The sequence below is a fragment of the Myotis myotis genome, unplaced genomic scaffold, assembly GCF_014108235.1.
Source record: "Myotis myotis isolate mMyoMyo1 unplaced genomic scaffold, mMyoMyo1.p scaffold_m19_p_7, whole genome shotgun sequence".
NCBI lineage: Eukaryota > Metazoa > Chordata > Mammalia > Chiroptera > Vespertilionidae > Myotis > Myotis myotis.
Window position 1 is genome coordinate 37760292 of NW_023416379.1, and position 26990 is coordinate 37787281.

Sequence of the window (26990 nt, forward strand, 5' to 3'; positions counted from 1 at the left end):
CTTCCTAGCCTTTTTGCTAACAAATTCTGTTAAATTGCAGAGTGCTCGATGTCTGAGGTGACCTCATATGTTTTGGGGTCTCTAAATGTGAGCAGGAATTTTGTGATCTATTATTATATGAGAAGCCCTCAGGTCTGAAACTTGATGTAGGCATCAAGGAGAATTTCATGAGAAGATTTAAAACTCCATACATGACCAAGAGAAAACCCTGTTCCACTAACTTTACACATTATGCTCACAGAGCACATGTTGCTTGGGACTGGTGTGTGTGTGTGTGTGTGTGTGTGTGTGTGTGTGTGTGTGTGTTGGGGGAGGCGCTGATTTCTCCTTGACGCTCAGTAGTCATGCATCTCGGCAGTGACACCCAAAGAGTTAGAGGCTGTGCTCATCTGTTACAATGAGCACACCCACACGGAGCTTGTGTCCCAGGACCAAGGTGAACAAACACTTGGGAAAACCTCCTCTCCATACAGATCATCTAAAACACACATCGAATGGGCTAGCGCAAAAGTGGTGGTGTCTTATTCTCAGAAAAACAGTCACATGAACTATTTTATCCATTTCCATGGTGTGTGTATTGGGGAGGGATATCTGTGTGATGGATTTTATTTTTAAGATGCTAATGGTTATATTTTCTTTTGTCGTCTTTTTTTTTGTGGTGGTACACCGTAATTTGGGGAAACTAAAATATGGAAATCTAGATTTATAGTTCTGAAACATTAAGTGGTAGTTATTTGCTTAGTCAAAGCCCTGCATGCCTTTAAATACTTAGTTCCCTCTCAGCCTGTTCACTGATTTACAAACCTTCAATTTACACTTCACTTCTTAGAAAAACAACAACACACCACTTGGGTATATCTGTTAATACCATAAAGCAAAATGTCAAAGCCAAATTCAAAAGAGCTCCTGCATACCTGCTGAGTCTTTATTTCAATTTCCGAGGCTCCTTCGGGGGGAAGAATAGACTGACTACTTATTATAAGTTCTTCAAATGCATCTTCTTGCCCCATCCTCCTAGCTATAGCTTTCATGCTGGGGTACAGAATGTCAGTTCTATTAAAGGAGAGAGACTGAAGTTACAAACATACATATTTTTTCTCTCGTTCAGATTCTCTGACATTTATTTTCAGTTCTGTTTCTTGTCATCCTGTATAAACCTCCCAACTCATTACACACACATCAACATGCAAATTCACCACAGCTGCTACTCCCTTAGTCAATGTTAAATCTTGAGGCCTTTTCCCATTGGGTACATTTAATTTCAGTCTTCATTTTCCAAAATATTGACTAGTCTTCTCATTCCCTAGTAACGAGGGAAGCTGACTGTTAATAATTCATAAGACACACAATTCAGACTACCCCACCTTCTTGTGCTCGGCAAGGCCCAGGGTGGTGGGTGGGTGCTTAGTGAGTGCCTGTTTGGTGACAGACATGTGGCAGGAGCACTGTGTCTTTCCTGCCAGCTAAGTCATCCTGGCCAGGACTGATGATTCCTCTCTGCCCTATGAATTTCTGGCTGCAATGCAGGCAGCTCTCAGAGACTCAGCACGTGAGTCTAACGGGGCGGAGAGCGGGGAGGAATTCGCAGCAGCGTTTCCCTACCCAGATCCTATGAGCTAAAACGCTTAGCGTCCACACTCTGGGCACACTTTAGAAGCCCAAGTTCCCAGGGACAGAGCTCTGGGTAAATGATGTGTGGTGTTGCCTAGTACAGTGGTCGGCAAACTGCGGCTCACGAGCCACATGCGGCTCTTTGGCCCCTTGAGTGTGGCTCTTCCACAAAATGGAAGTGGGCACACATGTACAGTGCAATTGAAACTTCGTGGCCCATGAGCAGAAGGCAGAAGTCGGTATTTTGTGGAAGAGCCACACTCAAGGGGCCAAAGAGCCGCATGTGGCTCACGAGCCGCAGTTTGCCGAGCCAGTTTGCCGACCACTGGCCTAGTGGGATCCAGGGCTGTCCCTGCAGCCAACAGAACCCAGCTTCTCCTGTAAAGCACTGTTTGTAGAGACACATTGCCCAGCTTCCTCTGGGCTCAGTGGGGCTGGCCATCCCAGGACCGATGGACCAGATCTCACCCCCAGAGCAAGGGGCTGGAAGTTGCCCAACCCCAGGTTCCCATGCATTTGCACCCCGCCACACTCACTCATAGAGCTCCGAGAACTGTTTGTGCCGAGAGACAGAAGTGATGTCCTGGCTTCGCAGCCTGAGCCGGCCCCACTGCTCCTTCAGCACCTCCAGCTGCTTCCACAGCATCAGAAACGATCTCAGCAAAGCAAGGGACGCCACTGCCTCACAAGGGCCTCCCAGATGCCAGGGGGCCTTTGGGCTGCTCTGGAACTGACTTCGGAATCCTGACGCTCTGGGCAAATTTGGCTGAAAACATTGCAGAATTCCTCTTTATTGATCATGGACCAAGACAGGATAAACTTTTACCTGCAGCCATAGAAGTCTTCGCAGAATGACTCTTCTCCCCAGGAGGAGGGGTTTAGGGACCTGCAGCACTTGTAGGACTTAGGGAAACATCCTTCCGGGACTGACAGGAGAGGACGGCCTCCATTTCAGCTTTCTGCGTGAATCTTGAACCACTCATTTTCACACCTTTGGTACTTGGGTACTGACATTTTATCTCCCTTTGGAAAATTAAGCCTTTCATGTTCAGCCTCTGCGTTCTGGGAAGTGCTTGTAAACACACTCGAGATTTAACTCCACACATGGGAGAGCAATAATAGAACCTTAAATCGGGGATGTTGCCCATTGTATGGGTAAGGAAGTGGAAACTTAAGCCTATCTTACCTCCTGTTCCTTCTACCATCCTTTAAAAGGCAGATAGCACTTTTAAAGTGTCTCTTAATTGGAATTTACTATTCAATAGGAACTTTTACTTTAAAATTATGATTTGTTCATTCATCTTTTTGTGTTTTTCTACAGTAAGTGTTTGTTGAGGGGCTGCTATGAGCCCTGGAGGGAGAGGAGGAAGAAAGGGGTTCAGGTCCCTGCTCTCCTGTGACCAGTGGAAGGACAGACAGAATGGGACCTGTATCCAGGCCCTCAGTCTGACCATGGGGTCTCAGTCACAGGAAAAGGAACTTTCCTTTGCAAAAGAAAATGGCAAATCTGATCACGATGTTATGACAAGAAGGGCCTCAGAGAACAGTCAGGTGTTAGCACCGTAGGCAGAGTTTCCTGGGGAGGAACAGGAAGAACAAGCACCTGGTGTAACTGGATCCCCCAGCAGTGCTACTAACATTTGAAGGAAGGCATGGCTGCCAGAAGAGGGTGGGTTAGAGGGACAGCTGGCAAGACCTGGGGCAGAGTGAGCTCCTGAAGACAGCTGGCAACCCCTCAACCTGGTAGCCCGCTTCCTCAACAATCAGCTAATCCGTGCATTTCCAGATTTATTCAATCTTCAGAAACCTTTTTGTCCCATGAAATTGCACGCAGTAGCCCCAAATATCCAACAGACCAGGGCCAAACAGGGTGATAGGAGGTGCAACCTACAGGCCACAGAGTTGGCCCCTCTGTTCAAAAACCCCCAAGGTGCCTCTGAGGAACCCAGGGCTTCTGGGACCACAGTTTTAAAGGCCCTGAGCTAGTCCATCACTTTCCCTTTGGAGGTTTAGATTGAAGTCTAGGAGATCACAGAGCTGATGGCATAGCAGAAACAGGGAACCCAGAGTCATAGCTCACAGGCAGCATAAATCCCAGTGTTTACTATTGTCTGTGGATAGTTACCTACTCTTAAATAAAGCAAATCATAAAATAAAACTGATTAAAGTAAACAATAATCTTGAAGCAAACTCACTGTGTTAATATATAGTTGTCACTTGAACAACATGGGGGCTAGGGGCACCGACCCCTGCGCTGTGAACTTAAGTTGAATCGAGATGGGAAACCCGAGGGTAGAGGGGGCGAACTGTGCATTGGAAAAGCCCGTGTATAAGCAGACCCGTGCAGTTTCAAACCGGTGTTTTTCAAGGGTCAAGTATTCATATTAAGAGAAGTCTTCTTTTCCTATGTGTTTTAAAGGATAGGAGAAGGAATAGGAGGCAGGATAAAGAACAAGGTGGAGGAGTCGGGGGTGTTGGGGAATGATGGTAATCCGTCAGAAACAGGGCCGAAATATGGTGAAGAGAGGGACCAAAGGGTCCAGCATGCTTCTTGGTCTTGGCATTATTTGGTCTATACCCAGCTTTCAAACGCTCCTCCGCAGTGAAGCATCTGATTCTATTGTGACATTTAGATGGCGCATCTAAACACACTTCCTTTCTCACCAAAAGGTCTGACGTGGACCTGTTACTCAGGGTTAGTAAGACACAGGAAAGTCTATTGGGGGGCGGGGGTGTCTGGAATGTTTTTTCCTCCTTGATAAAAAGATAAAGCCTCCTAAGGAGAAAGCTTTTTGCTCCTCTTTTCATTTTACAAGGACGAGGGAGGCATTTGCTGACACACCAGGATGGCAGAGCTGGGTGCCAGCACCGACTGAGTGGCCTACCTCCTTCTAATCTTGTTTTGAAAGATTAACACACTCCTCTAATTTAAGTCATGGCTAGTGGGACAACCTGTTATTTGCTTAAAGATGGAAGATCAGAAAAGGCATTCAGAAAGCTGGTTTGGAAGTTGAAACCTGAAGGATAAGTAGGAGTTTATATTGGATGATGAGGCAGAAAGTGAGAGAAGAAGAAATTTTTCCACCAGAGGGGCCAGCTTGCAGGAAGGTACTGAGAAGAGAGTGCATGGTGCATTTGTCAACATGAAAGAAGTCGAGGGTAGAAATATTGGCAGGAGTCAAGTTGTGAAGATCTGGTTAAGGCATGTGAACTCTAGTCTTAAGGCATTTGGAAGTCCTTGATGGATTATAGGAGGGAAGTGACATAATCAGGTTTTCATTTTAAAATATTATCTTGGTGACTAGAGGGGAAGGAAGCAAGAGTGAATATAGGGGGTCATATTAGAGGTTATGATCATAGCCCTGCATTAGGAGGTGATGATTTGGACTGGTGGATGTGTGGTAGTGAGGGAGGATGGAGAAAAGTAGAAAAACTTGAAAGATATTAAAATAATAAGGTATTAGCCTGCCGGCATGGCTCAAGGGTTGAACATCAACCAGGAGGTCATGGTTCGATTCCCAGTCAGGGCACATGCTCGGGTTGCGGGCTTGATCCCCAGAGTGGGGCTTGCAGGAGGCAGCCGATCAATGATTCTCTTTCATCATTGATATTTCTCTCTCTCTCCCCCCCCTCTCTCTTTCTCTCTGAAATCAATAAAAATATGTTAAAAAATAATAGGATAGTAAACCTTGTATCTGACTACAGGGTATGACAGAGAGAAGTCAAAGAGGGGTGTCCAGATTTTTTGGTTTGGACAATGGGGCAGGTGGTGGTAAGTTGACAGTGAATATGGAAAGAGGAGCAAGTTTTGGGGCAGTAAAATGAGCTCAGCTTGGGACACACAGTTTCTGAGATGGAAAAGGTAGAGATGTTTCTGAGATGGAATAAGGCAGTTGAACATGTGAATCTGATAGGACTGAGATTTGGACTGGACATGTAGATTTCGGAGTCATCACATGCAAAGTCATCAAAGTCATAAAGGTAGATAGGTGTGGCTAGGGACAGACAGGGTGAGGCATGGAGCAACACAGTGGCTAAGAGTAAGAGGGAGCTCCAGGGCCAGACTCTTAGGTTGGCATCTGGGTTTGTCTCCTCACTAGGCATGTGATTTTGGGCACATCACTTAACCTTGCCAAGCCTTGGTATTATCCGTAAAAGGAGAAAAATGAAAGTACCTATCTCATAGAATCATTGTAAAGATTAAAGAAATTAATAAAGCAGTCTGAACAGATCCCAATCACAGCAATAGTAATATTCGGAGGCAACTTATTGATTAGATACAGAAGGCACAGTGCCTAGGGCCCACAAAATATTTTAATTTCTTTTACAGTAATAGAAAAAAGATTTAAGTTGAAGAAAATGTTTTAATAAATGATGATGTTAACACATATATTTTTATATTAACATAGTTGTAAACTGGAACTGTTAATTGTTTTTATGGAGGAAGGGGCCCACAAAGTAAAAAATGGCTGGAGCCACGCAAGTCAAAACACAGCCCTGGTGGCAGTAGTAAGGAGATGAAACCCAAAAAAACAGTTTCGAGGTTGGCAGAGGTAGGTGAGTCTACAGAGAAGTCTGGGAGGGCCCGGCCAACAGGAAAACGAGGCGAGAGCTGTGCTTTGGAAGCTCAGGGAAGAGAGGCTTCAAGAAGGACACACTGTGTCAATGCTGCGAAGGGGTCAGTTGGAAGGGGACTGAAAAGTATCCGGAGGACTAGTGACAAGGACCCTGTGCTCTTGATGACGGTGGGCTCAGTGGTGAGATGGTGAAGAAGAGAGATTGCGGTTTCTGAGGAGTAGATGGAAGGTAAGGAAATGGAGATGGCTGGTGCATGCATCTCTCAGAACATTTAGCTTTTGAGGGAGGCTCTTTAAATAAGGGCCCCAGCTAGCTTACCCTGTGTCCAGACAAGTCTCTATCTGGTCCCCAGACACATGCAGAATTGTTTCAATCTATGATGCTAGGTGGGCTAGTGGCCCTTGGCACCTTAGAGTTTCAGAGGGACACGTCTGAAGGAGGGAGTGCTTGCTTAGGGGTCCACCGGGTAGTTGAGTGATGATGCTCACCCGGGTCCTTCCGACTCCAGTCCTAAATGTGTGACTCTCAAGGAAAAGCAGCCATCAATGGAGTATTTGTTCTATTGGTTTCAATGGACCTCTCGAAGCCTTTGTTCTAGTTTTTTAATTAAAAGAAATGGATATCCCACTGACCATGGGACTTACTGTGAAAGACAATGCCTTGGAGTGGCTTTCACAGGCTAGTGCTGCTTCATTGCTCCTCCTGTGCAGCATGAGCACGGTCCCGGGACCCACTAGGAGAGGCTGTGGGACAGATGTGGCTTTCTAGTCCATCTGCAAACCAGGAAGGTCCTTTAGGACAACACAGCATTGGCCAACTGTTCACCAAGAATACCTGCGTATTTTTGTCTAGTGTGCCCTGCCGTCCTGGGGGGCCCTCCGCGATCATATGATAACTACTCAGAAGTACATCTTCCATTAGCAGTTGCATGTCCACCAGCTCTCCATGAGCCACCTTGAGGTCATGGTCACCCAGCCTACAGAGGCACAGCTAAACACAAAAAAGAACAAAACAAAACAAAACAAAAACATCCATTTTGAAGACTTCTATGTATCCTTTATGCATAGCTTTTGGAGAGAAAACTAGAAATAATTATGTTTACAAATCCCCACCTTCTCAACTATTAAAAAAATTCCACAATAATCAGAGTACCATTTCTAGCTCAAAGTCTTCTTGGAACATATCAGACTTTTGGCTCTGTATGGAAGTCCAAGTTTCCCAGCCCTTACAGTGGTGTCTGTACATGGCGAATGTATAGTGTGATGCCAATTTTCCTTTAAAAGTACAGATACAAACACATGTATGCATAGGGAAAATACTGGGAAAAAATAATCCAAAATGTGAAGTGAATTGTAATTGTCTCCTAGTGGGAGGCTATAATTATTTTTTTAACATTCTTACTATTTTACTTAGAAAACCCACACTTTTTGACTTATGGAGAACTTTGAGCATATACTATTTTGAAGCAAATTTATGATTGATTTTCATGTTGTTCTTAATTTTTTCTATATTTTAAAAAATGATTATTTGCTTAAATAATCAGGGGGAAACACATAATTGAAAAAAATTCTCTGCATGAGTTCTGCTTACAGAGTTCTCTTCCTACCACTGCTCAGAGACGGGTCAGAAGTCACATGTCTCTGGGCTGCCAGCCTGGGTGTTTCTCTAAGAGGCTCAAAGAGTGACTGGGAAAGGCTGGCCTCTCTTCCCGATCATTATGGGCCATGGGAATCTTAGCTGAGTTTACAACCAAGGTTGATACCAGCTCAGACCAGGATTCTCTTTGGATGTAAGAGAACATGTTTCCTCTTACAGTCATTGGGTTTACAGCCTCATTATAAAACACCCTGGTTAGCTCATAAATTATTCACCACTGCCTAGAGGGTGGAGGATCTGACTTATGGCCCAATGACACTTGCTTTGCAATCTGTATTCAGTTACTTCTGTGACAAGTGGGAAGACCTAGTCTACCTGCATATTATATTCCAGGGTATCTGGGCTGCTACTAATAACTGGAAATGGTCCTCCATCTTCTAGAAATGCTCTCCAAGGAAACAGCACAGATGCCTTAAAAAAACAAACAAATAATAAACATGATAATGCTGTACTGAGTTCATAAGTAATAGACATCTGTATATGAACAGGATACCTCTGTCTGCACCCCAAAGTACTGTGGGATGATTTATTTATTATGTAGAAATAGTTCTTAATGTATTGTCCCTAATGATGTAGAGGGGAGAGTTGTAATCTCATTTTGTTAAATTGATTTTTCAGAAAGTGGCTAAACACAGGATACTCAAGACTTCAGTGTAACTAGTCAGAACATCGTTTGAAAGTTCCAAAACAGTATAATACCAATGGGACATATTTATAATCAACAAAGTAAACTTACTCAAACGTTCTTGATACTAGGAATCTTAAAAATTTGTCCTTAATCACCATTGTGATTCAATTCTAGGTAAAAACTCAAAATCAATGCCACAATGTTACACTATCTTCTCCACATCACTGTCTAACAGCCAAGGCATCCCCTACTCCTTGTAGCACCACAAGCAGCCCTGGATATAGCGGACCTGTCCATCTGACCCCATCTGACCCCATCTGACACTTCCAGACCTGGTACTGGCTTCAGACAATTCCTAGATCTGGAGTTGATTCAGCTGGCAGGAGTCAAGATACCTGTATCCGCCTAATTCCAGGTGACACCCAGAGGCAGAAGGAACAGACCCAATGGTCATGGTCCAAGCTTGTCTTCTGGGTCTAAGAGAGGGTCAAGGCTTGGGCCAAGAGTCATTGTCTTACAGTATAGCTGGGGAAGATAGAAGCATGAGACCTCCATGGGGTTGATGTGGGTATTACTACATAAAAACATTAGGCTGGAGGTTTTAGAGTCAAAAGACCTAGGCTTGTGAGGTGGTTTGAAAGGTGTCCACCAATTTTTTGCTACATTGAGAGGTGGAGTTTAACTCTTCTCCCCTTGGTGTGTGATGAAATTAGTGACTCGTTTCTATGGAATAGAATATGGCAAAGGTGATGCAATGTCACTTCTGAATTAGGTAATAAAACAAATGTAACTTCCATCTTGGGTTCTCTCTCTTGCTCTCTTACATCGTTCACTCTGGGGGAATTCCCCTCCAGAAGAGCCTTGAGGTGATTACAGCAGGCCAACACCTTATGCAGCCTCATGAGCCAGAACTACTCAGCTGAGCTGTTCCCAAACTCCTGAGCCCCAGAAGCCATATGAGATTATGACTGTTTATTGTGTTAATATGCTAAGTTTTGAGGTAGGTTTTATGCAGCCATAGATAACTAATACAGTTTGTGAGCTAGTGCTGCCATGTCTACCTGGCAGTCTGATCTCTGGGCTTCCTGAACCTAAAGTTCTTTCGTTGTAGAAGGTGGGTAATACTGTTGGTGCCGAGGAGCAATAATAGTGGCCAGGATGGCATTTGATAACTCCTCCTCCTCCTCCTCCTCTTCCTCCTCCTCCTCCTCCTCCTCCTCCTCCTCTTCCTCCTCCTCATGTTGTAAGCAGGGCTATTCAAAACCCAGCTGCTGCCTAATTTATGTATTGTAATTGCTATCATTATTTATTAAGTGAAAAAGATCAAATGTTGGTTTTGCCACCAGCTGTGAGCAGATAAGTTTTGCCCCAATGAGCCTGTTGAGCAGTTTGGAGGTAAACACCCTGACGGGGATAAGAGCTGGCCTGGCCGTGGGGGCCACACCGCCCTGTCCTGTGAGCGAAGGGAAGCCACCCAAGACAGGGGTGCATGACAGCTGGAGAGTCCCTGCGATATTTAAACCAGATGGGAACAAAGTGACAAAATCCCCTATGCACAACAGCCTTTTACAGGCATGAAATACCTCTCAACACACCTGGGGGCTCTGTGGATCCAGCGGCGGGGGCAGGCTGAGCTGTGAAGCAAAAATGCTCCTCACCAGTGCGTTGCTCAGCGGTGGCAGCCCGTGGCACGAGCCGTCTGTGACAGACTGGCCGGCAGGAGCATTCCCAGCTGTCAGAAATGTTCTACCAAAAAATGGAGGAATCTCGTGAAAAGCAGTTACTTAAGCTTCTAACACTCAAAACTTCCTTCACTTACGTTAGCAAGATATCTATCTTTAAATTGATTTTAAAGAGAGAGGGAGAGAAACATCAATAAGCTGCCTCCTGCACACACCCCACCGGTGATTGAGCCCATAACACTGGCAACCTTTTGGCGCATGGGACGACACCCAACCAACTGAGCCATACCAGCCAGGGCTATAACTTCTTTAGTGAAGGTTTTCAAGCCAGCTCTGTCCATCGTTCTTGTGCATCTAGGCCAGTGGTTCTCAACCTTCCTAAGGCCGCGACCCTTTAATACAGTTCCTCATGTTGTGGTGACCCCCAACCATGAAATTATTTTCGTTGCTACTTCATCACTGTAATTTTGCTATTATGAATCGTAATGTAAATATCTGATATGCAGGATGCATTTTCATTGTTACAAATTGAACATAATTAAAGCATAGTGATTAATCACAAAAACAATATGTAATTATATATGTGTTTTCCGAAGGTCTTAGGCTATCCCTGTGAAAGGGTCGTTCGACCCCCAAAGCGGTCGCGACCCACAGGTTGAGAACCGCTGATCTAGGCGAACACACCTTTGAAATGCCCCCTTTCATACCCCTATTACTAAAGTGTGCAAGGGAACACATAATCTCATTAACTATACTGCAACCCAATCCCCATCTTGCTTTCTCCCACCTTCATACAATCTTCCTTAGTTGTCTTCTTAATTTCAAATGCATAAAAGAAATGGCAAACTTTTATTTTCCAGAGCATTTGAGATCTTGTTCCCCAGCATGTGTCATCAATTCGGCTCAAATAAATACTTATAAAAATTCTCTACAGGTTTGCAGGTTTCTTAGGTAGACACCCGCCAGACCACAAAATTATTTACCACAAAATTATTTAAATGAGCCAATTGTATCTATCCTCCCGTGGAAACCAGGGGACACCACGTCCTCTCGATGCACAAAGTCTGTCTCCCACAGCCCCTGGTTTTTCACTCTTCCCAAATGCAATTCCTCTGTGGCCCTGCCTGGCATAGAATACCCTCTTCCCCTGGCTGTGCCACAGAGAGGGAGAACCAGGTATTAGGTGACTCTATGGGGCACTGCCCTAATGTCCAAGAGCTTCGTCCTTCCCTGCCTCCCCCAGTCTGTGGGAGCATGCTGCTCTCGTTCTAGCTCAGAGTTCAGTTCTTTCTTTTCAGACTCTGGAGAAGCCTTCAGTTTACATAAGCCGAAAGTCCCCTGGGGTAAACAACCATATTTGCTCAGAGTTGGTGAGTGCTGGGAAGGGCGAGGGCACTTCCCAAGCTTCCTGTCTCTTTGATTATCTAAGGATTTTTCCTTGTTTGCAGGTTCAGCACTAAATAAAATCAGCAAGATGGATGACATTTACTGTTCAGCTTCTCTTTTTCTCCCGGCTCTGGGCTCCGAAACTCCAAGTCAGAATTTGCAAGGAATTTACGTAGGGCAAAAAAGCAGGCCTCCGTCCCAGAAGTTCCTTTGGATTCCAATGATGCAGGTTAGTAGGGGACTTCTCTTCAGAGTCCCCTTTTCTATCCGTACTGCTGCCAGGCACCCACCCGGTTCTCAGGTTTTGGAATCAAATGCACCTGGGTTCCGATTCTGGTCTGCCACTCTCTGGAATCGGCCACCTGAGTTGTTATAAATAAAAGAATTTACCCCTGGCCTTGTAGGTATTACGTACTCAGACATAGGCCACAGTGCCCTCCATTCTTGCAGACGGAGTCTGCCAGGACCAAGTAAGCCCCACAAGGCAATTCCTGGGGGAAGGGGAAAGGGTCCCCTGGGAGAACCATAGCAAGCTGAACCCCACATAGAAGAAATCCCCCAAAACCTTCTGGGATATTGTCCTATTTCTTTACCCTATGTAAATTCATTGCCAATTCTGACTTGGGGTTTCAGAGCCCAGAGGGCTAATGAATGGCCATCCTGGCAATTAGAGCCTTTAAATCCTACCTGCTGGACTAAGCTATAGCTCAGAAAGCTGTTTGTCAATAAAAAGAAAACAAATTAGCCGGATCCAGTCCCCTGATGCTCACAGTGTGGAAAAGGCAGAGTACAAAGAGCAAATATAGTTCAGTACAGTCCTCACACTTCCCTCCTCTATGGCAGCGGTTCTCAACCTGTGGGTCGCGACCTCTGAAAATACATCCTGCATATCAGATATTTACATTATGATTCATAACAGTAGCAAAATTACAGTTATGAAGTAGCAACAAAAATAATTTTATGGTTGGGGGTCACCACTACATGAGGAACTGTATTAAAGAGTCGCGGCATTAGGAAGGTTGAGAACCACTGAATGGACACCCACACTTCACACTTCCATCCTCCGTGGACACTGCTGGTGGGGAGGGATCATCATCTGCAGGGAGGAGCACTCACTGCCTCCTAGTCTCCCTCATTGGCTAAATACTCACACAGAGAACGAATCAAAGGACGTTAATTAATGTTGACAATTTAAGAATAAGGGGAGACCCTCAGGACTGACCTCTTTCCTTTCTACACAAAACGTATTATTTATACTGGAAACATAGTGACCCTTAATCCAAACTAATTTTCTCATCAGTCATGACTAATTAACCAAATAAACATTCTTTTTATATGCAGAGTACTTAATACCTACAAGGCCAGGGTAAATTTATTTATAACAACTTAGGTAGTCGATTCCATTGGCTTCAGAAGTACGGTGAAAACTCTGTTCTTTTGAAAGCTAGTTAAGGGTTGAAAACAATAAACAAAACTCTTGGAAAGGGTCATCTTCAGAAGTATAAAAAATATCATTCCCAATAAAATCATCTGAATATTGAAAGCAGCAATTGTTATGCAAACTAACTGCACTGAAATCATATTTAATAAAATCAAGAGTATTATTATCCGACAAGAACACATCCCACACCCGTGGGCTTTGTGGCAGAACACATTTGGTAGCCACAGTGTTCTGGATAGGACTGTGCCCCTGCCTATTTTAAGTTTGTTATCCAATCTCCCTCGATGGTCACTCAGAAACATCTGCCCTGCAGAATTTACTAGACAGGATTATCGCTCCAGCCCTTACCGGCTGAGGTGCCTCACTGCAGCATCAAATTGCAGAAACATAACCTCCCTTCGGAGCAGGAGTGCCTGGGACACCTGGGTGGGGTCTTGGGGACTCTCGAGGCTGTCAATCATTTTCTGCAGCCCTTGAAGCTCAGACACTGGAAGATGGACAACATTAGGAGATAGTGTGAAATACCAGCTACTTTAGCTAATCCAGTAAACCATCATTAACCTCCCAAAACAACTTTTTTCCTTTTCTCTTTGCTTGTGAGTAGCTAATTATGGTTTGGAAGTGCAGAAAAACCTTATGTTCTAGAATCCAAGGTCTGTGTAGCTTCCCTTCCTTCGGAAGATAAAAACTTATTTTGCTTTTCAGCAGAATAAGGAAAGGCTTTTGATTTCTCTCTCTCTCTCTCTTGCAGTCTTTAACAAAAGGGGGAGATGTTAAATTGAGAAGACTCTCACATACTTTAAAATTCCCTCAAAATATAGGATAAAATTCCTTCCAATACTAAAACAAGCAAACAAACAAACAAACAAACCCGAAAAGACTTCTGAAAGTTTTAAAATACATAAGGCTACAGTCTATAAAAAGATTAGAAAAGACAAATTACAAGGAATAGGAAAATATGGGACTCAGTAGACTCCTTAGGGGCTTGAAATTATTATAGCCCAGCACTCATGTCTCATGGCCATGCCATCCAACCAGCCTTCTCTGTCACTGGCTCATCCTGCTGCTGGCTCTGGATTAAAGAAGACTCAAGCCGTCCAAGGCAAGCAAACAATATACACGCAGAGATGTGTACACGCACACACACACACACACACACACACACACACACACCCTTCTAGGAGATTCTTGTCATTTAGGGAGTAGATGACAAGAGACCCAAAATTGGCTTATTTCTTGGACTCTTACTGCAAAAGTAGGCTGCTTATCAGTAGGTTTAATAGTATATGTGTTTTAGGTGGAAATTTAAGTTAGGGACCTTTGGGGGCACTCAATCCTCGATTGAAGAAACTGGCCTCGGTCTAGATCAGTGGTTCTCAACCTTCCTAATGCCGCGACCCTTTAATACAGTTCCTCATGTTGTGGTGACCCCCAATTTCATTGTTACAAATTGAACATAATTAAAGCACAGTGATTAATCACAAAAACAATATATAATTATATATGTGTTTTCCGATGGTCTTAGGCAACCCCTGTGAAAGGGTCGTTCGACCCCCAAAGGGGTCGCGACCCACAGGTTGAGAACCACTAGAGATGGTCTCTGCAATGGTCCAGGAAAGGAGCTGGTCAGAAGGGGAGAGCGCAACAAGAAAAGGATGAGCCCTTAGGGAGCGCAGGGGAGGGGGGTGGGGGGGAGGAGGTGGGGCACACTTGCTAAGATACCAGCATGCCAGTGTATCTGAACCCCTCAACAACTTCCTGTGAGGACAGGGATGGCTTTCTACTCGAGAGGCCATCCCGGCCACGGGAAAAGAAGGACTGTGGAAATGGATCGCTGTGCCTGATATGCAGCCCAAGCAGAAGTGAGTTGGGAGACCCAGAGCCATTTTGGGAGTTACTCCACCTCAACAGTCTGACCAGACCTGAGCAGCCTCTGCACTGCCTGGTCTGGCACTGGATCTCCTCCCATATCTCCAAGCCAGAGGAAAGGAGGGCGTGGGGCAGCTGCCCTCAGAGCCAGTCAGGGTGGAACCAGGACTGAGGATGGCTGCGAATACTTGCAGTGATACACTCTTGGCTTTAGGGAAAGATGAGCAGTCCAGGGTTCATGTGCATTTGATGTTTTACGCACAACAGAAAAATGTGTTTTGAGTATTTTTCCAGCTCCAAATGAATTCGGTTTAATCATCAAACTTTTTACGACTCCCATAAATCTGATGGTCATATTGGGCTGAAAAGGAATTTCCACCAGCAGAGGAGTCAGGTTAGAAGGAATTGTACAAGAACTTCCGCAGTGGGTGGGAGGAGGGGCGGGCCGTGAGCCGTATTTGTTCAAGGCCTGGTGTGTTTGCTCTGTAAGCAATACGCTCTGTCTACGCAGCAATCAGGGCGAAACGTTTATAATCCTCTGCAGTGACAATGAAAAAAGAATATGCAGCTGCACCTGCCCTGTGATTGAAGCTCTGTTAAGCGTAAGTGTAGAGTGTATTTGGGCAGGGGCTAGAAGGGAGTAAAGATAATAAAAATATTTCACTTGTTAGAGGGACTGGATTATGGGTGATTTTCTCCTTATATTATTTCCATCGCTGTTCATATTGTGCTGTGTGTGCACTGTTACCTGATCACTTCCCAGCAAAACTGCTCCCTGGGATAAGGTGGCATTTTCATGAAAATACAGGTGGGACGGACCCTTCCTTTAGTTACTTATTGATTTTAGGGTCCTCATTCAGGCTTCCCTGTCTTTGTGGGGTCACACAGCCGGTGGGAGGGGAGGTGGCTGGGACTGGCTGGGAAGGCAGCCTGTCCATGAGGACAGGGCAGAGGGTTCCCTGTGGTCCTGGTGGTGGGGTTGGGAGTAAACCTGCACCTGGAAACAAATGAGCCTCCTCCCCCTCCCCCCCTCTTCCCCCAGAGGCCTGTGCAGGAAATCAGAGAGAGGAATCACAGCGGCCCTGTCTTCATGTGACTACTCAGAGCCAGTACACCCTGTTCCTAGTTTGTCTCCAGAGTTCCTGAAACACCAAGATTAGTGTGTAGTATCTGGGCTTTAATTGACCTCCTAACCCTGACAAGGAAGTCGCAGTGTAACCTCCCACATTCTGATTACATCCTCTGCTTCATGCTGACTCCAAGGGGAGTTGCTGGCTTTCACAGAAGGAGGGAATTTGGCAGGGGCCACAGAGCTGTCCGCTTAGGATGCATGTAGAGCTGCCTCCTCAGTCAAGCGGGAGGACCAATGCTAAAATGCAGTGTCCCTTTAAAAATATTTTATAGCATACAAGTCCACAAAAGTCATCTTACCCAACTCCAAATAGCTCTGGGATGGCTGGAAGGAATTGGGCGGGTGTATGAACAGACCATCTCATCTTTTCACCTTGGTTCTCTTTGCTTCCTCTGGGAAGCAGGCCAGGAACTGAACAGTCTAGTAGTCTTTTTAAAAAGATAGTTTTAGAGTGGGATTTTTTTTTTTTAGTCCAACTTTATCTTTATCTATTTTCAGCAAAGCAGAGTATGCAAAACATTGCACATCCTCTTGAACACAAATGTTTTTGTTGGCAACACGACAAGGTGTGCGCCTCTAATCCTGCACCTCAGAAAGCCTGGGCCCTACCTATGTCAATGATTTCAGTTCATAAGCATATAAATAGTAAGAAACCAATTCTCTTCATTCTGCATTCTAGCACCTCAATAATTTGGCCTCATTTCCAACCATTCCTCAGGGTCATGCTGGTGGGTTCACCAGTCTTTGGACTGGCCACCGGGAGTCCTGCCTGTTGCTTTGCCCGTGCCCTTTGCTTGCCTTGCCAGGACCATCCCTCCTATTTTTCTCCATTGATTCAAGTGAGGACAAGTCTCCCTAGACCACCTTCCCTGCAGGCCTATAGGACCTCCTGTGCAATGACCTCCTTTGAAAACATGCTCTGGCTCTCTCTCGGCTTCTATCTCATCTTCATAAAGCACCTGTCCCCCCATATCAAAGGCAGGGGCGGCATTTTTCCTGGAAATTTTTCTTCCTTTCGCCTGTCCCTCATCTGAAGCTCAGCCCGCCACACCCTGGAAACATCCAGAAGCTCCCCAAAGAGAGTCTTAGCTTATTTTCTGAGTAAAGCTCTTTATATAGCAATTCCTGAATTAGTGAAAGGAAGGATCTAAGAGTGCTTTGGAACTTCTCTAATCTTTGCTGCTTCTATTGAAGACTTGCCAGTAGTTTTGGAAACTCGTTCTTTGGCAACAATTCTGTGCTTTCTACCGAGGCAGCATCAACCCTGCCCCACCTTCATGCTGCTTGTCCTCAGACACAGGCATGATCTTCCTCATGAATCACTGCTCACACCCTCCCCGGTGTCTCCCACCTGAATGCTTACAGATCCCTTCGGTGTTCATTAGCACAGTGTAAACCTACCTACTGGCAAGCCAGTCAGGGTCTCCACAGAGGTATCTCTTTTAAGCACCGACCAGAGAGGAACAGATTCTAGTTCTATTACATTGAAGACCACTAGATTTCAGTAGGTGTATTACCTCATTTTGCTGGTACTTGTCATCCTTTAAAATCCTTAGCTACTATGTTATACTATATTGCTATTAATTTACATTTACATGACTAATGGCATAATTTAGATAGGAGTCAATTTATTAGCAAGATCAGTTTCCCTGCCTCTGATGAGCCCAGCTTACGAAGCATTTCAGAATTGTGTGCATTTATCTTAGGACCTAGTACTGAGCTAGAGTTCATGGCTTAGCACTGGCTTAGCACTGGGCAGGCAACACTAAAGCCTCAATCGTTCTCATGGCAGGGCCATTGGGCCACTGTGAGCTAATCAAGGGCTGTCTGCAAGCTTCCTGACGGTGAATGCTTGGCTTTCCTTGTCATATCAGTTCACGAAGGCCAGGAAGGGACAGGGAATGAAAGGGCACTAATATGTAGTGGGGCTTATACATCCTTTTAGAATTTTTACATAGATTTTAATTTACAGAACATCTCTATGAGACAGGTATCATCCCCATTTTACAGATGGACAAACAGAGACCCATAGAGTAAAGTGTCCAACTTCCAGTAACCAAGTGGCAGAGGCAGGGTAAAAACCCAGGCCTCCTCACACCTGACTTGGTGTGCATACTTTGCGGTTTAACTTGGAATATTGGAATTAATCAGTTTGGAGACAGTATATAATAGGATTTTCCTTTGCCCTTATCACTGTAATGCATGAGAAAATATTTTAGTTCTGTCTTTCCAAGTATTAAGAGCTTCATAGTAATTACTAGATGAGGAAATCATTTTGTAATGTATGTGTGTATCAAGTCATCATGCTGCACACTTTAAATATTTTAAACAATTTTATTTGTCAATGATACCTGAGTAAAGCTGGGCGGGGTGGGGTGGGGGGGGTGAGTAGAGGACGAATTTCACAGAATTCTAACTGAATATTGAAGATGATTTAAATATCTTTAATCACTTACCAATGCCCTCAGTTCCTCCCCAGTCACCTCTCAAAGGGTTAGGACTTAGAGGAAATTCAAAACATGCTGGGAAATTCCCAAGTTTAGCGAAACTGAAAAGGTAGGCCACAATGTCATGGAGAGGAGCGATCAGCTGCAGCGTTAGCTTTAAGGCTCTAAATGCTGCCTGTGGGTAAAATCAATACAAAGAAGTAAGTTTTAAGAAATTTCTAAGAAGCATATAAAATACATGAGCAACTATTAAAGATAATATATTTAAACACAAATATTTAGATAACATTTTCATAGCATAATACAGGATAATAATTACAAGATAACATCTGAAAAACAGAACAACAAACATTCATAAACTGGGTTATATGCCTTTGGACAAGGTGACTCCTCGAATGGGGAGTTTAAAGCAATGTGTTTCTCTTTGTTTAAAGCCTTTGGTGGCCAAACATACATTAAAAAAAAGTTTGTATGACCATTGATAAATTACAAGGGTTACAAATAAACTCCTAGGAGGGACCCATAGAGATTTATCAACACAGTTTAAATATATAACTAAAAAAAAAAAATCAAACACTGGATCTTAAATATTAATGTCCAAGTGGAAGAGAAGTGTAAAATTATGATCTAACTGGATATATATATATATATATATGTGTGTGTGTGTGTATATATATATATATATATATATATATATATATATTTTACAAATTCTTCAGTGAAAGAAAGATTAGTTCTATTTTTTAATTTTTTGAGGAATCTTTATACTGTTTTCCATAATGGCTCTACCAGTACATTCCCATCCACAGTGAACAAGGGTTCTCTTTTCTCCACATCCTTGGCAACATTTGTCTCTTGTATTTTTTTTTTTAATTTATTGATTCGAGAGGAAGAGAGGAAGAGAGAGAGAGAGAAGTGTTTTTCCACTTATTTATGCGTTCTTGTATGTGCTCTGACCAGAGATCAAACCTGCAACCTTGGCATATCCAGATGATACTCTAACCAGTTGAGCTACCTGTCCAGGTCTCTTGTCTTTTTAATAATAGCTATCCTGACAGGTGTGAGATAATATCTCATTGTGGTTTTGATTTGCATTTCTCTGATGATTAGTGATGTTGAGCACATTTTCATTTACCTGTTGGCTGTTTGTATGTCTTCTTTGGAAAAATGTCTGTTCAGGTCCTTTGCCCATTTTAAAATCAGATTTCTTTTTTTTTTTTCCTATTGAATTCTATGAGTTTCTTACATATTTTAGGTATTACCCCCATATCAAATATATGGTTTGTTAGTGTTCTCCCAATCCATAGATTGCCTATTCATTTTGTTGATTGTTTCCTTTGCTATGCAGAAGCTTTTTAGTTTGATGTAGTCCTACTTGTTTATGTTCACTTTTGTTGCCTGTGCTTTTGGTGTTATATAAAAAAATCATTGCCAGGACCAATGTCAAGGAGCTTTTCCTCTAAGAATTTTATCATTTCTGGACTTACATTTAAGTCTTTAATTCATTTCAAGTTAATTTTTGTGAGAGGTGTGAAGGTGTAGGATAGGGGCCCAGTTTGATTCTTTTGCGTGTAGAGCTATCATATGATCCAGCAATCCCACTTCTGGATATACATTCAAAGGAAACAAACTCAGTATCTTGAAGAGATTATCTACACTCCTGCATTCATTATAGCATTGCTCACAATGGCCAAGCTAAGGAAATAATCTAAGAGTTCAGTAGAAAGGTAAATACATTTTTTAAATCACACACACACACACACACACACACACACACACACACACACACACGAATATAAATCAGGCATAAAGAAGAAGGAAATCTGGCCACTTGCAATAGCATAAATGAACCTGGAGGACATTATTCTAAGTGAAATAAGGCAGCTAAAGAAAGACACATGCTATATGATCTCACTCATGTGGAATCTAAAAAAAAAAGTCGAACTTATAGAATGGTGGCTGCCAAGGCATGGGGGAAATGGGGAGAGGTTGGTCAAAGGGTACAGACTTTCAGTTGTAAGATGAATAAGTTTGAGAACCAAGAGAATCGCTATTTGGGAAGCACTGATTCAGGCAGAGACCCAATATTGTTCTGATTAGAGGGTAAAGGCAAGAAGCTTTCATGAGAAAGGGAAGGGGAATAATTACATGAGGAGAAGGAAAAAATTTCTATTGTTGTTAATAAATCAAGGATGAAATTTCTATAGGTGCTTTGGTTATTCTTTAGCTATACATGATGTTGCTAATTCTAAGAAAGTCTTTAATTTTTAGTCCACTAGTCAGAATGTCTTCATTCCTATTAGCTTTGCAAATAATAGTTCGGACTACAATGCTGCTTTAGGCCCAGTCCAAAGGTTATATGGCTCAGTTTAAACATCCCAAAGGTCGGAGGAGTAAGATGCACGAGGGATGGCCGCTCTGATTCCATGTTGAAGTGGCTCTATTTGTATCATTTTCACCCAGTACTGGACATTTTCTAAGAAAGTTGATCAATGTTCCGACCACACACACACAAAAGGCAACTACGAGGCGATGGATGTGCTAATTAACTTAATTGTGGTGATCCTTCCACAATGTGTACATATATTAAATCATCAGGTTGTACACTTGTTCTTGCTAATTGCACCTCAATAAAGCTGAGCGGGGAGGGGAGAGAAGAAAGTGTGAGAAACCTAGGTCGTGAAACAGGCTTTCACTTACAAAGAAAAATCAGACTGTTCCCCAACTGCCATTTTCCTCACTGTGCTTTATTGAGCAGATACTTATTTGAGTGCTTTATGTATGACTATATTAACTCTTTTTATGGCTGCAGCATTATACTCTATCAGCAAGTTAGGTACTTGCTACCCAGAGCAGTACCTCCAACACAGGCTTGGCTGATTACTGTGCTTAAAGGTGATCTCAGCCTCTCATGAGTTTCAGGGGATCAGGGTGGTTTTTTTCTAAGGGTTTGGGAGGAAATTGAGGAATAATAAAGAATGTCAGAAATTTGAATTAGTGCTCATTAATGACCAGGGAGAAAGAGAACTCATAAAATAAGGAGGCCCAAGAGAAATGACAATGTTAGGAAAAAATTGTTAAAATAAAATAATAAATAAATAAAATAACATAATAAATATAATAATATTAGGAGCTGGGAGAAGATTTCCGTTATTAAGTGTTCCTGGAAACAAACAAGAGGCTTTCTCTGAAATTGATATGTTGAACCATGAGTCATGAAAAGCCAGCCAGTTTACACTCCGGTACACACACAAAAACACAAACCTTTTCTGCCAGAGTTTTGAACATAACCAGCACTTCGGAAGGATGAGGTATGAACCATAAGTTGAGGAAGACTTTCCCGTCAGCGGACAGCAGACACCGGGGCCGGGGCTGAGGACTCCTGCAACATCAGAGGGAAGAGTGGGTGTCACAGCGGTTCTCTCTGAAGAAGCGTTGCCAGTGTGAACTATTTATACCAGCCCAGCCTGTGGTGACACACGAGCCCAGCGTCCAAGCCTGCGGGCGGCAGGCCTCCTTTTCAGGCCGCGCACAGGTGGCCACAGCTATAGATGGCTCAACAGGAAAAGAGCGGGTGGGCTGCTTTTAGCCTGAGCTGTGTTGAGGAAGGAGTGGGCATTGGGGGGTGGGGGGGGAGGAGGGTGAGACAGGAAAGGAAGGCATGAATTAGGTGGCTGGCACCATGCGGAGTGTTACATATGAGTGGGTTCAGAACAGGCTCCCTGAGAAGTGCCACTTTGGCATGTGGATTGTTTTGAGCTGAAGGCATTTGAGACCCTGTGGACTCAAGAGAAACTTTTCCCTTTCCCTTCAAGAACATAAATTGGAGGCCTTGTCCATCATGAGAGTTATCACTAGAGATAACTTTTATGTCTACCTAGAGGGCAGGGCAAACTTCTAATTACTGCACATCTGCTCTTCTTATCATCCTCCCACTGGCCTTCCTCCCCCCAGAAGCCCTGGGCACCTTATCTCATTCGCTGTAGCTCTGAATGCCTTGTTTACCTTTCTGTCTCTCTCTTAAAAAATAAATAAATAAATAAAATATATATATATATATATATATATATATATATATATATATATTGATTTTCCTCCTGCACACTCCCTACTGGGGATGTGCCCGCAACCAAGGTACATGCCCTTGACCGGAATAGAACTTGGGACCCTTCAGTCCACAGGCCTACGCTCTATCCACTGAGCCAAACCGGTTAGGACCCTTTCTGTCTCTTAACCTCTTGTGAATACGGGGTCTTTGACTCTCTCATGTAGGTGGAGGCCTTATACATATGCATATAATTAAATTTGGGTTATTTTCTCTTATTAATCTGTCTCAACTCAATTTGATTATTGCACCAGCTGAGAGAATCAAAAAGAGTAGAGTAAAATTTCTTCCTCCTCCACACATATCTTCTCACTTAACTGTTATGCCAACCTTTGGATGTACATACTTCGTTCCCATTTCATAGATGAGAAAATTGAGGCCCTATGAGGTGACCTAGATCTTGCCGACTGAGATCCTAGGAGGTGAAGTTGGGATTTAAGTGCAGACCCATCCCGTTCCAGCACTCAAGGCTCTAGAGAGCGGTCCCCGTTTTCCTGCTCTCCCCGCCATGTCTCCTTGCAGGGATCCTCACTTCGGCCCTCTTTGTCTTCTTCCTCCTCTCTGCTCTTCACCACTTCTAAACACCTCCTCCTTTCTTAGGCAGCAGTATAGCTGTCTCTTGGTTCACATATAAACACACAATCCATATATGTCTGTTAAGGACTTGCACAAGCTCAGGTACCCACTGCCTGAGAATGACAATGCCACCAGGTTTTTTTGTGTTGTTTTTTTAAACTTTTCTGTTTTAATATATTTTATTGATTTTTTACAGAGAGGAATGGAGAGGGATAGAGAGCTAGAAACATCAATGAGAGAGAAACATCCATCAGCTGCCTCCTGCACACCTCCCACTGGGGATGTGCCCACAACCAAGGCACATGCCCTTGACCGGAATCGAATCTGGGACCCCCCAGTCCGCAGGCCGACGCTCTATCCACTGAGCCAAACCAGCCAGGGACAATGCCACCAGTTTTGTTGAAGCTTGATCTGCACCTCCCTGGTGGCCCCCAGAGGAACGACCACCCTGAATTTTACACTCATCAATACTAGATTTTCTTTGTAGTTTTATCACCACTGAATACACCATTAAAAGATTGTGTTGGCTTTTGCCTGTTTTTGACCTTCACACAAATAGAAGCTTATAATGGTTCTACTACGCTTAGCAGGAAGTGGCATCCTGACCCACAGTTTCTCCATCATCTCAGGAGTGAGGCAGCCTGAGAACGGGAACGAAGTAGGTAACAGAGGGTGAGGGTGGGGACTGCTTCCCCCTGAAATGGAGCCTTCAGGTCTATTTAACTGTGCTCCTCTAGGGTGGAAAACGGTGCTCTGCGCAGTTATCAGATGTGCAACCTGGCATCAGAGGACCTGAGCTTGAGACCAACATCCACCACCCTCAGCTCTGTGACTTTAGACAGATTATCTTCTGAGTCTTTTCATCCATAAATTAGGAATAAAGATTCCTAACTCACGAGACTGGCATAAGGAATGATTTTTTAGAAGAGTGTCAAGCATTTGAAAAATATTTTATGTCACGAGGGATCTCAGAGTAATTTGTTAAGAAGTGAGAGCCTGAACATGTTGATGAGAGGATGTCCTAGAAGTGAGGGTTGTGGGGTTAGGGGTAAGGCTAGTGCCAGCTTGGGGCTGTCTTGGTTATGCTGAGCAGGCAGTTCTGACAGGCAGACAGCAGAAGGAGGAGCCCCCAGCCTACACGGGCCTTGCCAGGTCTTCCTTGGGTCCACTCAGCCCTCTGCTCTGCTTTTCCCACTCTCCCCAGGTGATTTCATTCAGTCTTCTGGCTGCAACTACCATCTATTCGCCAGTGACTCCTGGACTCACATTTGCAGGCCTGGTCCCCTCCTGGGGTCCAACTTTCTCCATCTTGGTTGGTGCCTTAGATCAACTCAATCAAGAAAGGGAACAACTGAACTCCCCACTCCCTTCCATCCCTATCTTGTGCCTCTTACTGTGTTCAAAGAACCACAATCCTTCAGTCCCCAAAACTGGACATCGGGGAGTCATTTTGAGACCCTCTCTTCTTTACTCCTCAGGTCCTACTGATTCCATCACTCTCACATTTGTACCCACTTCCACTGCCTATGCAAGGGCTTTTGATGGAAGGGTCTTACCCACTTGGGGTTACTTTGGCAGTTACAGGGGCATTTCTTGACTGTTGCTATTATTTTGGGGTCTCTAGGGGAGAATAAGATGACCCTTTCCACTTATCAAAGGAAAATGTGGTTCATTTGACCTGAGGACTGAATGTTTTCAATATCAAACATTCTGAAAATGAGAACTTTTAAATCATGAAAACTCTCATGTGAATAGAGTGAATCACTGGCCTTAAACCTACATTTCAACTCTCAGGGTTTTCATCAGATAATCTGAAGCTCAGGAACAAAGTGTGGAGTTAGTTTGGAGAATTTCTTTATTTCAGCAGCCACGTCAGACTATTCTGTTCTGTAGCACATCAAAGCTAGCTTATTCCAGTCTTATCTCTGTTATTCAGTTCACGGCGTTTAATAGTGTCCCAAAGAAGCCCTGAATATCAACAATAAAAAGTCACAAGGCCTGTGTCTGAGCACATGTGGCTGTAGGCCATGGGGCTGGCAGCAGTGTGACTGAATCAGTCCTTGGCCTCTGAGAAGCACATGTGTCCCTGGAGCCACAGGACCCTCTACCAAATGATGTCCTTTACTCCTTATCCGTTTTTTTCCCTGCCATTTCCACCCCTGCCTGCAGGGAGCAGTCATTGCTGAGGAGGGGCTGCGAGGGCAGCAGAAAGGTTTGGGTGCTCAGTGCAAGACTGTAGCCCAATTCTCAGCCCCACAGGAGGGCTCCCCCATCAGGTCCTTGGCCTGACAGTTCCTTGACCTGCTCAGCATCCTCCTCCTTCATTTCATTTCCCTGCAGCCACCTGCTCTGGGGCATCACTGCAGACCTCATTATTACCTGGGGCTATATCACCTCAAAATCCTAAACTCAAATACCCTACTTTCCCAGCTCTACCTTCTATTCTTCTAGTTTTCTCACTCGTTCACTCCCACTAAACCTCCTTCATCCCTACAAAATATGCTCCTGATCATCGCTTAGCCCTCAGCCTCCCCTTCTATCAGTCAAGTCCATTCTGACCCCACTCCCTCCCTCCCCAGACAGGGCCTCAAGCAAGCACATGAACCACACCTTCAGTTCTTTGCTTCTTTGCCCTCACTACCCAACCTATCCAGCAAACCCCAACTCTGGACCCCTCCAGCTCCTCTGCTTTCTGCTTCTAGTCACACACAGCTGGAAGAAACCACACCACTAATTATATTGATGCCACAGCAAGCATTTAAATGGTTTCCATGGAGCCTGAGCGGTGTCACCCTGGGACAATCCTTTCTCTTTCCTGTGATCAGTTTTCATGCCCGTTTCCGTTTTCAATAATTCCAAGTCTTTTCTTCTCCTCCCCCACCCTTTTTTTTTTTTTTAAATTTCACAGAGGAAGGGAGAGGAAAACAGAGATAGAAACATCAAGGATGAGAGAGAATCATTGATCAGCTGCCTTCTGCACGACCCCTACTGGGGATTGAGCCTGCAACCTAAGCATGTGCCCTGACTGGGAATCTAACCATGGCCTCCTAGTTCACAGGTCAACGCTCAACCACTGAGCCTCACCTACTGGGTCCAAGTCAACTTTAAGCCTCAAACCAAATTCCTGCCAGCAGATGAGACATGTTCTGTTATTTCATAATTCAATTAAAAGCCACTGGTTGGAACTCCCTGCACTTCCTGTGGTCCAATTCCCCGCTTCACATCCTCGAAGACAGCCTCTGCCTTCAAGAGGCTTACATTCCAGAGCAGCTAGACATAAAACATGACTCAATGACAGAAGCAGGGTGGAATGGATGTGTATGAAAACACAGAAAAATCCAGAATAAGAAGCCTCAGAATTGTTGGGAGACTAATGAAAGAAATTCATAGCTGAAGCTACTGAGCTGTGATTCATTATCTCCCTCTTCATATTGCTTCCTCTTAATGGCACTGACATCCCTTTTTTCCCCATTTTAAAAAATATGGTAAAATATAACATAAAATTTACCATTTTAACCATTTTTAATTGTATAGTTCAGTGGCATTAAATACATTTGCATTGTTGTGCGACCATCACCACCATCCAGAACGTTTTTTCCATCTTCCACAATGAAAACTCTGTGCCCATTTATATATATAAAAGCCTAAGTGACCATTACCACTGGTCGACGGCTCAACCGGTTGCTATGACATGCACTGACCACCAGGGGACAGATGCTGAACACAGGAGCTGCCCCCTGGTGGTCAATGCGCTCCCACAGTGGGAGTGCTGCTTAACCAGAAGCTGGGCTCACAGTTGGTGAGGGCAACTGTGGAGGCAGGAGCCTCTCCTGCCTCCGTGGCAGCACTACCCAACAGTGGCAGTGGGAGGTGCAGTGG

General features: G+C 44.2%; 1 protein-coding gene across 1 annotated transcript in view; it reads right to left on the reverse strand.

Moving 5' to 3' along the window:
• Positions 1-17477: 17477 nt before the first annotated feature.
• Positions 17478-26990, reverse strand: part of LOC118660659 — a 93528-nt gene continuing 84015 nt past the window's right edge. The window contains exons 27-29 of the mRNA XM_036318300.1: positions 21695-21812; positions 18440-18605; positions 17478-17500 (exon numbers count right to left, since the gene is read on the reverse strand). Coding sequence (XP_036174193.1) covers positions 17478-17500; positions 18440-18605; positions 21695-21812 — 307 coding nt within the window. The remainder of the gene's footprint in view (positions 17501-18439; positions 18606-21694; positions 21813-26990) is intronic.